This window comes from Cajanus cajan, chromosome 3, assembly GCF_000230855.2.
Source record: "Cajanus cajan strain Asha chromosome 3, NIPB_CcT2T_4, whole genome shotgun sequence".
Lineage (NCBI taxonomy): Eukaryota > Viridiplantae > Streptophyta > Magnoliopsida > Fabales > Fabaceae > Cajanus > Cajanus cajan.
The window spans coordinates 40,226,513-40,238,893 of NC_138519.1; the positions used below are offsets into that span (position 1 = coordinate 40,226,513).

Below are 12,381 nucleotides of genomic sequence, written 5' to 3' on the forward strand. Positions count from 1 at the left end.
ACAAATGTTATTTAAATACATACTTAAAATTAACATGAATAAGCAAATATAAAAAAATAGATAAAAACCTTAGCAAGTTTCTTGATTGGAGTAAAAGGTTGATTAAATTGTTTAAAATAAAGACTATGATGTGATATTATATAAAAGTATAAAATATTATTAAAAAAAATAAAAGACAAACTTAGTAGAATTGGAACGTTGCTATGTTCTCTATCTCTCTCGTACATTTTGTCCATGAGTTTTTTTGAGAGTGTATCTCTCAACCTCGAACAACACGTGAGTGTGATAGGATATTATTTCATTCCCCATTATTGTCACCACCCTAAAATGATGTTTAATAATAAATTGTTTATAAACTCATTTATTCGTCATGTACTTTTTTTGTTACATTTATTCCTCATGTATAATTCATCATAACTTTTAAAACATTATATAACATCAAATATTATATAAAAATTACATAATCCAAATCCATCATAAGTCAACGTACGTACAATCTTAGAATAAAATTTTCTTCACCTGTTTTTTCGTACTCAATAATAAGAGCATCAATTGATATTTTTGAAACATTTAACTAATCTTATTGGAAGGACCTTCTTAAGTTTCTTCCAAAGTTGTTTGACAATGAGTCTTGCCATCACATAAACAGGAAATTGAATCATTGCAAATATAGTGACAGGGAAGAATGCAGCACTGTATATCAAGCTTGAAGTCCAATTCTTCCATTCCAATCGAATAGTCAGCAACATGGTTGCACTAAATGCTAGCATTGTTGTCAATAATGATATGAGTAACAATGCAAATCCCAAATTTAGTTTTCGTGGGAGAGACTTGTGAAAATCCCACAACTCACATGGGGAAGTGAGGATGGAAAGAAACACTACCACTGAAGCTAGTGAGGTAGCAAGAGCCACAACATCCATGATGGTGAAAAAGAGAAAAACTTGAGAATGGAGAAATACAGGAGTACCATTTTCAGTTCCACCAGGAACAGTGTAGGCTGCAGCAAATACAACTGTAGCAACTAGAACAGAAACAGTGGAGCATGATTGAGCTGTTTCCTTTAACCATTTTTGTGCCTCTCTAAGCATTTCAACATGCTCATTTTCTAAAATATCTTCTGCTGTTCTTCCATCTATGTCACAATGCATGTTATAGTGTTCAGGCACCATTTTTCTCACTTTCTGGACATGCAATACAATAGTTATTTCATTTTCATTGCAATATATATGCATAATAAATCAATTTATTTTTAAGGTTTTAGGATTGTGCTAGTGTTGAAGTAATGAAATATCTATGTTTCAATCTTATTCTCATCATTTGTACAAATAAAACAATTTATTTTACACGTATATTATATGTGTATGGATTGTTGTATTTATATTCATTGACTCGCCTTCAACAAAAGAGAAAAATATATAAATAATCATAATACAAACTTTTTATATATTTATACTCTATATTATATATAAAGAAAATTCCTCTTTTTGTAACTGCTTTTTGATTTTCATTTTTATATAGATTTTTTGGTCCTAATTTATATATTCGTTTCATTTTTCTTTAAAACTGAAAAGTATACTACTCACAAAATAATAATTTTTATTTTTTAATGGATGAAATAATACGATAATATAATAACTATTTATTTATTTTATTTTTTATTAGTTATATATAAAAGATGTACTTTGAGAGTATATTTTGTGTTTAGTCTCTCAGTACGTGAGAAGGAGCATTATTAAATTTGAAAAGATCTAAATTTATTTGTTATACACGTAATTATGAAAAGCAGAGTCAAAAGTAGTGACAAAAAATATCATTTACACGTTATTTTACTTATATCACTTTTTATAATAAAAAAAGAATAAATAACTATCTTGTTTCTAACAAGGAAAATTGTAAACTATAGTAAGATTATTTTATCTTTATTTTTCCAATAAAAATGTGTTAAGAGATGTAGAATATTGGTTTACGAACAAGAATCACCCAATAAAAATATAATATGTTTCTAATTTATATTATTTTGAACATTTTAACTTATCTTTTATTATTATGTCCCATGTGATAATTTTAGAATTTCTCTAATTATTATTAAATAACAGCGAGACATATTCTACACTATCAAAATTATTTAGAGAAATATATTGATAATATTTTTCAAACAGAGAAATTACGAAGAAAAAATTGAGGGCAAGCAATGAGATATATTTTCATGGTATTGAATAAAAATGGTCTTATTGTTTTGAGACACATCTTTAATTTTCATTGAGATATTCTTTAGAGGCACAATGCAAGCCTAACTTAGCTACACTCGTATGGAGTAAAAGTCATAAAGTAAAAGTATTATTTAAAGCATCTTTAATAGTGTAATTATGGCGGAGTTGTTTAAGCAAATTTTTATGGGTCTTGTAATATATTTCACGTCTTACATTTTTTAAAAAATGTTCATAGAAGTTGCTTATAGAATAATTGCTACATCAATTTCTATAGTTACAAAATTAGTTCCCGAGTTTAAAATTTTCATAAACAACTTCCATATTCACTACAAAAATCAAAGAATTAGTGACTAAATGCACTGATCAAAGACAATAAGAGACTAAAATGGAAGAAGAGTTAAGCTTTGTCTTATGAGCAATCCTTTTGGAAGGAGAAGGCTAAGCTGAACTAGTTTGCTGGGGGATTGTAATACAACTTTTCAAAAGCTGGTCATAGACATACTATGAAGCAAATGAGCTATTTAAAGGACATCAAAACTCATATGTTGCAATTTTATTCATTGTTATATACGACAGACAATAGTTGCAGGCACAATGATCTGATTGAGGCGAGGGAGGTGATAATTTCAATGACCAGATGGTTTTGGTGTGAATTTTTATCATTGCTTTTGGGATATTATTGATGAAGATGTTTCCAAGTTTGCATTGCAGTTCTTACGACAAAATTGAATTTTGTCTAGTCTCAATTCAATTTAGTGGCTCTTATTCCCAATGTAGCCGTTCTTTTTTCCTTTAAAGAAGTGCTTGCATGTTCAGCCATGGAGGCAACAACTTGCATGGATGAAACTAATCTAGTGTAAATTTATCCCTCCATCAAGCTCTTTTCTTTTTTGGCATCTTTTGCATAACAAGCTTCCTAATCTCATAAATGGGATTTGGACCTAACTCAACAATATAAAAAGTGAGTTTAGGTCTAACTCAACATTATAAAATCGATTTGTAAAGTGAAAATTATCTTTTACTTATATTTTTTTTTAATTATCTTATCTCTAATTTATGTTGGACTTAGGTTTCCAACACACCTCCTTACATCAAACACTATTGCATTTAGTACATAAATAAATGGTAGATTTTCCTTTTTAATAATATAAGATAGGTGAGACTTAGGTTTTTCCTAATATCTACTATAGATAAGAATCTATGTGCTTGTGGAGTAATTAATAGTTGTTTCCTTTTGTAGTTTGTGTGGACAAGTGGAAGAATCAACTCATCATCTTTTCCTCCAATGCTCGGTTGCCATGGAGTTGTGGTCCTAGATGAAGCACATTATTCATTAGCCAATTAATTTGTCTTCACCACTTTCCTTGCTGCAAATATTGGAGAAAAATTGGAGCATTCAAGTAAAAAAACTCTAATGTTTCTACAATAGTGCATATAATTTGGGTAGTGTGGTTCAATAAAACAATATGCATGCGTTTTAGGAATTGCTCCATCTCTATTCCGAGAGTTGTTGCTTTGGTCATGCATCTCAGCTACATCTTTGTCGAGTAGTTTATCTTCGGGGCATGTACTTCACTCTTTGAAAGAAGTGAGAATCCTTAAAAGATTGCATGCCACTATTCACCTTCCCAAAAATATGCTTATTAACTAGTGGGTTTGCACCCAGGACATCCTGATTTGTTAAGTGTGACACATGGACGGTGGGGTTAGAGGTTCTTTTGATCACGCAACATGTGAGGCATTTTCAGAGATTCTAGCTAGTGGCTTCTTTCTTGGTAGATTTACTTCATAGATTTGTGTTAACTTTATCTTGTATGTTGAACTAGTAGTTGTGATGTTGGCAATAAAAGATTTTGGGGGTGGTTAGGTGGTAAAAGGACAAGTGGTTTTGGGTTTGGAGTCATTAAACATGGATTCAAATAGTTTAGCCAGATCAATGGCTTGAGAAATTGAATAAGGGTGTAGGATTAGCAACTTGTGACGAAGTTTAGCCTTTTAGCCCTAGATAATAGATTGTCACTGGTCAAAGCATAAACTCTATTAAAAGTTTTTCAAATTGAGTCTAGTAATCAAAAATTGACCTATATTGGCAAAGTTTGTATAGTTCTTGTTGATGCTTCTCGTAGGACAACAAACCAAAACGAAGCTCAAGTGCAGGAGCAAAGGAATTCCAATTTGTTAACTATTGGTTGTGGTAATCCACTTGTACCAACAAAGGGTTTCCCCTTTCCTATAAAAAGCAGCAACATGGAGTCCATATTCCTAAGGGATTTGATATATTATGAAAAATATTCTACTTGAAACAACCAATCTAAAGGATTTGATCCCTCAAAAGTGGTGAGTTGGAGTTTAGGAGAGTGAATGAGAGGTATGTTTGGTTGTATAGGGTTTGGAAATAGGGTTCCACTAGCTGAAACCACAAGGAGTTGTGAAAAAGGTAAATTCATGATTGGGAAGGTAGTGATGTGGTGGTTAAGAGGAATGGATGAGCCAAGGGTAGGAGGGTTTGTTGGAAAACAAAAGTGGAGGTAGGGATGAGAACAATATTTTGTGAAAATGAAAAGGGCATACAATAAGGGAAGCTAGGTTGAAGGGAAAAAGGTATTGAAACTTTGAGTGGTGGAGGTGGTGGGGGTAAGCACATATGGGTGGAGAAAGGTGGGGTACCTTGGGAAATAGACAAAGTAAAAGGGGAGGTTGAGATGGAAGGGGAAAAACAAGGGGGAATAGGTGGATTTAGTGCAACTCTAGGACTTAGAAGCGAAGATGTGTGGGGTTTGGTCACCAAGGTTGTTAATTTCACCATTATAACATCCAAGGAGGGAAATAATGTGGGTTGGCTTAGATTACTTAGTGTTGCACGCCTAGAAGGGAGCACACTTTGGGACGCAAAAGAGCAAAGCAACTCGAACGAATAAATGTGAAAGGAGCAAAAATAGCCCAACTCATTAAACTAATGTGGCACCAAGTTCAAACCATAGGGAACCATAGCATGGGAGGATGTCTAATCATTTTGCAGCCCCGAGGATGGTTAATTATATGCAACTAGCTTGAATATCGTTTGTTTTGAAAGGCACATGAGTTTGAACACAATGTTAAATGTGCAATTGACACTATAGTACATAGGTACTTGCATAGTCACTTGGCGAGTACCGTGCAATTTCTATTGAGTTTCAAAATAATGTTGCATGGTCTTGTTTAATACCTTTGAAATGAATATTTTGAGTTATAGTGATACTAGAACAATCTAAAGACTTTCTAGCCATTTTAAAAATTGATAAAGAAGAGACAAGAGTTCTAAAAGACATAAATCTTCTTAATGTAATAAATTCTACTTCCACTATCCCATATTTATATTCAATTATGTCGTTTATTACGACAGGTTCAAAGGGTTCATAGTTTAAAAGATCTTCAAGTTTCCATTTTAAATCACTAATTATTTTATTATGTCTTAAAATTTTAGGAACCACAATTTACCTTTTTTTGGATTTTCCAGAAGTAAAGTGGTTTCATCTTTTGAAGACATTAACAATGTTCCAAGGGCTAATTGAGTTTTCATCACCTAATAATATATTATATAGACTATAGTAATGGGAAATGAATTTTGATTCATTGAGCTTTTATTAGGATAGAGGCTAATGTCGTTGTGCTATGGGCATTTCTTGTGGATGATGGGTTCTTTGCACCTAGGGGGTTGGGGTAGATGTTTTGATAAAAACCATTTTCTCAAGCTCTTCATAATTCTCGTGATATTCTTATAAGTCAATTACCTATGCCTTGCATGTAGGAGGATGTCGGAATCTAAAAAATTCCAATCTTGCCCATAGATGGTTGAGACTTTTATTTAAAAAACCTCATTGGTTAGGGAATGCCCGGAGACCTAACTAATCCCTAACCAACAATTTTTAAAAAATGTTCGAAGAAGTCGCCACCAATATTTTACTGAAAATATCAAAAAAAAGAAAAGATTTTGAAATTATAATAAAGGCTTTCATAGCTAGAATTAACTTAGAGAGTTGGTTACGTGTAGAAAAGGTGCTAGGCACCCTACAATGTCCTAAATCCTATGATGATATTAGCATATTAATAAATAATATTTTAAATATCTTATCTCCTTTTATTATTTAATATTATTTAAATGACAGAAAATACTTATTATCTACATGATTATTTATTGGCATATAAAAATTATAAATAAAATGATAAATAAAGAAATAAAATAATAAATAAAACCATAAAAATAATAATAAATAAAATAAATAAAAACAATAAATAAAAGAGACAAATTTAGAACCTCTAAAGCAAACCTTTTATAAGGGAATCTTCCCAAATGTGTGCAGGACACGTTTTGGCAGTCCTTCACTCTACAAAAACCTCACTATCACTTAGATATTTATATAGAGAGGGGGGAAGCTAAGCAACGTTTTTGGTCCCCTAATACCTTGGCCAAAGGGTTTCTTATATAGCCAACTAGGAGGCAGAAACATAAAAGTGTTATCTGACGTGGAACTATATTTTATAAAAATACAATCTTTTTCTAAGTACTATGCAGGACCTGTAGAGAACTCATTAACCGTTAGATACTTCTGGTTATTTTATGGCATCCTCACAATATACTGATCTTCAATTTCAATGATTAGATCTTTAAAATCAGGTATGTAGTGAGAGATACTATCATAACAAAAACTCCATTTGGTATAAGACTTTTTTTTTTCAACTGCAATGAAAGGCCTCTAAAGAATTCATTAACCGTTTGATCATGCTGAAAACTTGATGATATCTTCTTAATACATTGATATTTAACTTCAATTGTCAGGTCATCAAAACTAGGTCTTTAGCGAGAGATATTATCAGAACAAAAATGTTGCCCAACGCAAAATTTTCTAGAAAGGGGAACGGGCCATTCTGATTTTAAAACAGGTCATTCCAACATTGAGAACGACCATTCCACACCCTAAATCAAAATTTTTGAGTTTTATGTGCCTTTCGGAGCCATCTTGGCCTGCTTAGGTGCTTTATTGGGCCCTTAGGGGACATGCGTGCTACTCTTTCCTGTTGTAGTGTGAGGCCTCAGAGAATTCGTTAACCATTGGATCATGCTAAAATTTTGATGATATCTTCTCAATACATTGATCTTTAACTTCAATGGTTGGATCGTCAAAATTAGGTCTATAACAAGAGATGTTATCATAACAAAAATTCTACCCAATGCATTGGGACCTCAAGGCTCGTTGTCTCGCTCTAGTAGACCTTTATCCTAGGTTTGGGTACCCCGAACAAAATTGGGTATCTACAACTACCCCTCTTTACTTGTCCTTTGGATGGATAGATGATGCTTTTCCAAAGGAAAGTAAGGATGTAGACGTTTCGTCTAGGTTTTCTCTTTGCTTCTTTGTGTATGTGCTTCCACATTACTTCCTTCAAATAGATGGGTTTTCCCATATCCTTGCTCTTTGGAGTAGTTGAATGTTGGGTTGCATATTCCATTGGGTAACAAGGATGGAAAATTGTACTACCTAATATTTTGTCTTCATGTAGATGCTCCACACCATTTCCTGTAGTTGCTTCTCTATGGTAATGAGGTGAAGATCTTTTTGCGCTCACTACGGAGTGAGTATTATCTAAGCTCAACCAATCCAGGTTAGACTGATATTAAAGACTTCAACTAATCTCTAGTGGATACTCAATTGTGATCCTTGTTTTGACTTTAAGAACTCTGTGGTGTCCTCAATGCTGTTCACTAATTTAAGGAACTCGACGGTGTCTTCAAATTGAAATGAATAGATGTTAACGCCCTTGGCGAAGGTGGGCGTAAGGACCTTTGGCGGATACTTGGTGATGATCCTAGTTTTGACTTGAGGAACTCGACGGTGCCCTCAATGTCGTTCACTAATTTAAGTAACTCAACGATGTCTTCAAATCGAGATGAATAGATGTTAACACCCTTTGTGAAGGTGGGAATAGGAACCTTGGGTGAATACTCGACGGTGATCCTGGTTTTGACTTGAGAAACCCAGCGGTGCCCTCAATGTCATTCACTAATTTGAGGAACTCGACAAGGTCTTCGAAATAAGATGAATAGATGTTGATGCCCTTTGTGAAGGTGGATGTAAAAACCTTTGGTGGATACTGAGCGGTGATCCTAGTTTTGACTTGAGGAGCTTGGTGGTATCCTCGATGTCACTTTCTGATTTGAGGAACTCGGTGGTGTCTTCTAATCGAGATGAGGGGTGAGTGTTCCTTGATCCAACCTCTCCAAGCTGGATTGGTATTAGGCTCCAACTGACCTTTTGAGTATTTCTATGCGGCCTCTCCAAGCCTACAAAGTTTGGTATTTCTATGTGACTTCTCCAGGCCTATAGGGTTAAATATTTCTACGTAGTCTCTCCAGGCCTACAAAGTTTGAATGAGATGTGTGGCATAGATTTTGGTGTTGTTTCTACCGTGTAAGTATTGTGATGCCTCTCCAGGTGTCTCCGTTGGGGAATAACATGTATGGTAGGGACTTTGGTGTTGTTCTTATCGTGTGAGAATTGTGATGCCTTTTCAGGTGTCTTGTATTAGGGTGAATTAAGTTTACTAAATTTCCTCTTATAAAAACTTTTCCAATTACTTCTTAATCAATTTATTTCCTTAGACAAATTTGTATGTAAAAAATGAATGATGATGCAAACTACACAATTATAATTAATAACAAGAAATTAAATGTGTAAGGAAAGAAGAATTGCAAACTTGATTTTATACTGGTTCGGCCAATCCTGCCTACATCCAGTCCTCAAGTCTCCCACTTGAGATTTCCACTACTCTTGTAAACCTTACAAGAAAATGAATCCTCCAACACCTCGGAACTCCCTTTCCTTGTGTTGAGATTCAAACACCAACAAGGAGAAAAACTCTTTCTCCTTTACAGATCCAATGATCTATTAAGTTTTACAGAATAACTCTCTTGAAGAGTGGATATTACACTTTCATGATCTTTGACGAACTCTTTAGAGATTTTGCAAATGATTTTGGCCAAGTGATTTGTAAAGATTATTTTCACAAATAGAGTTCGTCACTTTTCTCTGAAAAATTATAGGTATTTATAGACAATTATTTCTTAGGTTATGTCTTTTCATGAAGAGTTGTAACTCTCTATAATTTTTCAGAAAATAGGCTCTGGTAATCGATTACAAGACTTGGTAATCGATTACAACGGTTAAAGTTCAAAATGATTGAAACGTTGTATAATTCAAATTGAAGTTTTGAAATTTTCTCTTCTGGTAATCGATTACAATGACTGGTAATCGATTACCAGAGACCATTTAACATTTCAATTTTGAACATAGAAGTTTCCATCCTCTGGTAATCGATTACATGCCCTGGTAATCGATTACCAGACTGATAATACTAAAATTAGCTTTATGAAAACTTAAGATATAAAAAGCTTTTATTTTCCAGTTAAGAATATTTTTGTTTAATCTTTTGAATACTCTTTTGCTTTCTTTTCAAACCACTTATTCTTATATTCAAAAAGATTAAGTTTAGGTTTTCTTGAAATCCTTATTTTAATGGCCAAGTGAAATTTGCAAATTCTAAAAGTTCATTTTACATACTAAGCGAAGCAGTCAAGACTTATCTAGTTATTACTTGAGATCTTGCTTCTTGATCAGCTTGCTTTAACTTGACCTTTGTTTTCTTCAATGCTTTGGCATCATCAAAACTTTGTGCATATTTTCTTCCACACCATCTTAGCTTAGGGAATCATCTTCTTATTAACCTCAAGTTCTTCTTCAATTCAGAATCCATGATCAAGGAGGAAGATCTGTGTGCTTGGGGTAGGAAAAGGAAGAAACACCTTTCACTTCACTTGCCAACTCCATCATTTTTGGTATCAAGAGCAAGCAGTTATCTTCCTTGAGTTAAGTGTCTCTTTTCTACCGATTGGATTCTGGATTTTTGTGTTTACATTTGTAACATTTTGAGTTTCCTTTGTGGATCTAAATTTTTTTGAAAACAATTCGTGATAGATCCAAAGGTTTGATTGCTTTTCATTTCAATTCGCAATCACCTTGAGTATAGGAATCAACTTGTGCTAAATTTTGTTTGATTTGAGTCTCTTCAATTTGTGTTGTTTGATTCGGTCATATTAATTCAAATTTATGTGTTTCTTTTGAGTTTTTGAATCCAAATTTTGTCTGAGGTCATGTGTAGTTCTTATTTTGTCATAAATTCAAGATGTGCTTGTGATCTTGTGCTGAAAATTTTGAGTCACTTTTAGTTTGGCTGAGACTTGTTTACCATATGTGCCTTTGTTTGTGTGCTTTTCTTTTGCTAATTTCATTATTTATTTGGGCCTGACCTTCTCTAAGCTTCCCCAATGGAGTCGCCATCTGTTGGAACCCGAAAAATTTCGATCTTTCTTATAGATGGTTTAGATTTCCTTTTTGAAAATCCCATCGATTAGGGAATGCCCAAAGACCAAACTAATTCCTAACCAATGGTTTTTGAAAAAAGTTCGAAAGAGTCGCCAAAATTTTTTAATCAAAATATCAAAAAAAGAAAAGATTTTAAAATAACAATAAAGGCCTTCAAACTCAGAACTGGGTTCAGGAGATGGTTACGTATAGGGAAGGTGTTAGACACCCTACAACACCCTAAATCGGTATCCTATGATGATATTAGTATAATAATAAATAATATTTTAAATATCTTATCCTTTTTTATTATTTAATATTATTTATATCACAAAAAATATTTATTATCTACAGGATTATTTATTGGTATATAAGAATTATAAATAAAATAAAGAAAATAATAAATAAAGAAATAAAATAATAAATGAAATAATAAATAAAACAATAAACAAAATAATAAATAAAATAAATAAAAACAATAAATAAAAGAGAGGAATTTAGAACCTCTGAAGCAAGCCTTTTATAAAGGAATCTTTTCAAATGCGTGCGGGGCATGTTTTGGCAGCCCTTCGCTCTACAAAAACCCCACTATCACTCAAAGATTTATATAGAGAGGGGGAAGCTATGCAGATTTTTCGATCCCCTAATCCCTTGGCCAGAAGGTTTCTTATATAGTCAACTAGGAGACAGTAACATAAGAGAGCTATCTGATATGAGACTAAATTTTATAAAAATACAATCTTTTTTTAGGCACCATGCAAGACCTCTAGAGAATTCGTTAACCGTCGAATCGTACTGGTTTTTTTATGGTATCCTTAAAATATACTGATATTTAATTTCAACGCTTGGATCATTGAAATCGGCTCTGTAGTGAAAGATACTATCATAAAAAAACTCTATCTGGTATAAGACTCCTGTTTTCCAGTTGCAATGTGAGGCCTTTAGAGAATTCATTAACAGTTGGATCATGCAGAAAATTTGATGACATCTTACTAATACATTGGTCTTTAACTTCAATGGTCGGATTTTCAAAATTAGGTCTTTAGAGAGAGATATGATCATAACAAAAATACTACCCAACGCAAAATTTTAAGGAAAGGGGAACGAGTTATTCTAGTTTCACAACAGGTCGTTCCAACATTGGGAACGACTTGTTCCAATTTGGAAATTTCCATTCCATGCTGCAAATCAGTGTTTTTGAGTTTTATGGGCCTTCCGGAGCCATCTTGTCCCGTTTAGGTGCTCTATTGGGCCCTTAGGGGCCATTTGTGCTGCTCTTTCCAATTGTAGTGTGAGGCCTCTATAGAATTTGTTAATCGTTGGATCATGCTGAAATTTGATGATATCTTCTCAATACATTGATTTTTAACTTAATGGATGGATTGTCAAAATTAGGTCTATAATGAGAGATATTATCATAATAAAAATGTTGCCCCATGCATTGGGACCTCAAGGGTTTTTGTCTCGCTTTAGTAGACCTTTGTCCTTGGTTTAGGTACCTTAGACGAAATTAGGTGTCTACAGAGGACACCCTTGCTCTATCTATTCTGGAGGATGAGGATCGGGCTGGGTTAGAAGGTTGTAAAAATAAGTTGCATGGGCGATTGGTTTTACCTAAAGGTTCCACTCTGCCAAAATTTCAAAAATTGCACTCAAGATTATGTAGTTTGTGGAAACCATTGTCACAATGAAGGATGATCTCTATTGGGAAAGGGTATTTTGAGTTTTCCTTCTCGTTGATGGAATATTTGAGAAAGGTTTTTGTTGGGGGG

At 33.4% G+C, this 12,381-nt stretch overlaps 1 protein-coding gene across 3 annotated transcripts in view; it reads right to left on the reverse strand.

Moving 5' to 3' along the window:
* Positions 1-360: 360 nt before the first annotated feature.
* The window catches only part of LOC109812492 (uncharacterized), a 54,098-nt gene continuing 42,077 nt past the window's right edge, over positions 361-12,381 (reverse strand). Inside the window, exon 7 of one of the 3 annotated variants that reach the window (XM_020376469.3) lies at positions 361-1,184. In XM_020376469.3, the coding sequence (XP_020232058.2) occupies positions 549-1,184 (636 nt within the window). In that variant the 3' untranslated portion in view covers positions 361-548. Of the gene's footprint in view, positions 1,185-1,951; positions 3,581-12,381 lie in introns of those variants that run through there. The other 2 variants (XM_083070898.1, XM_029274216.2) reach the window with 2 other exon arrangements.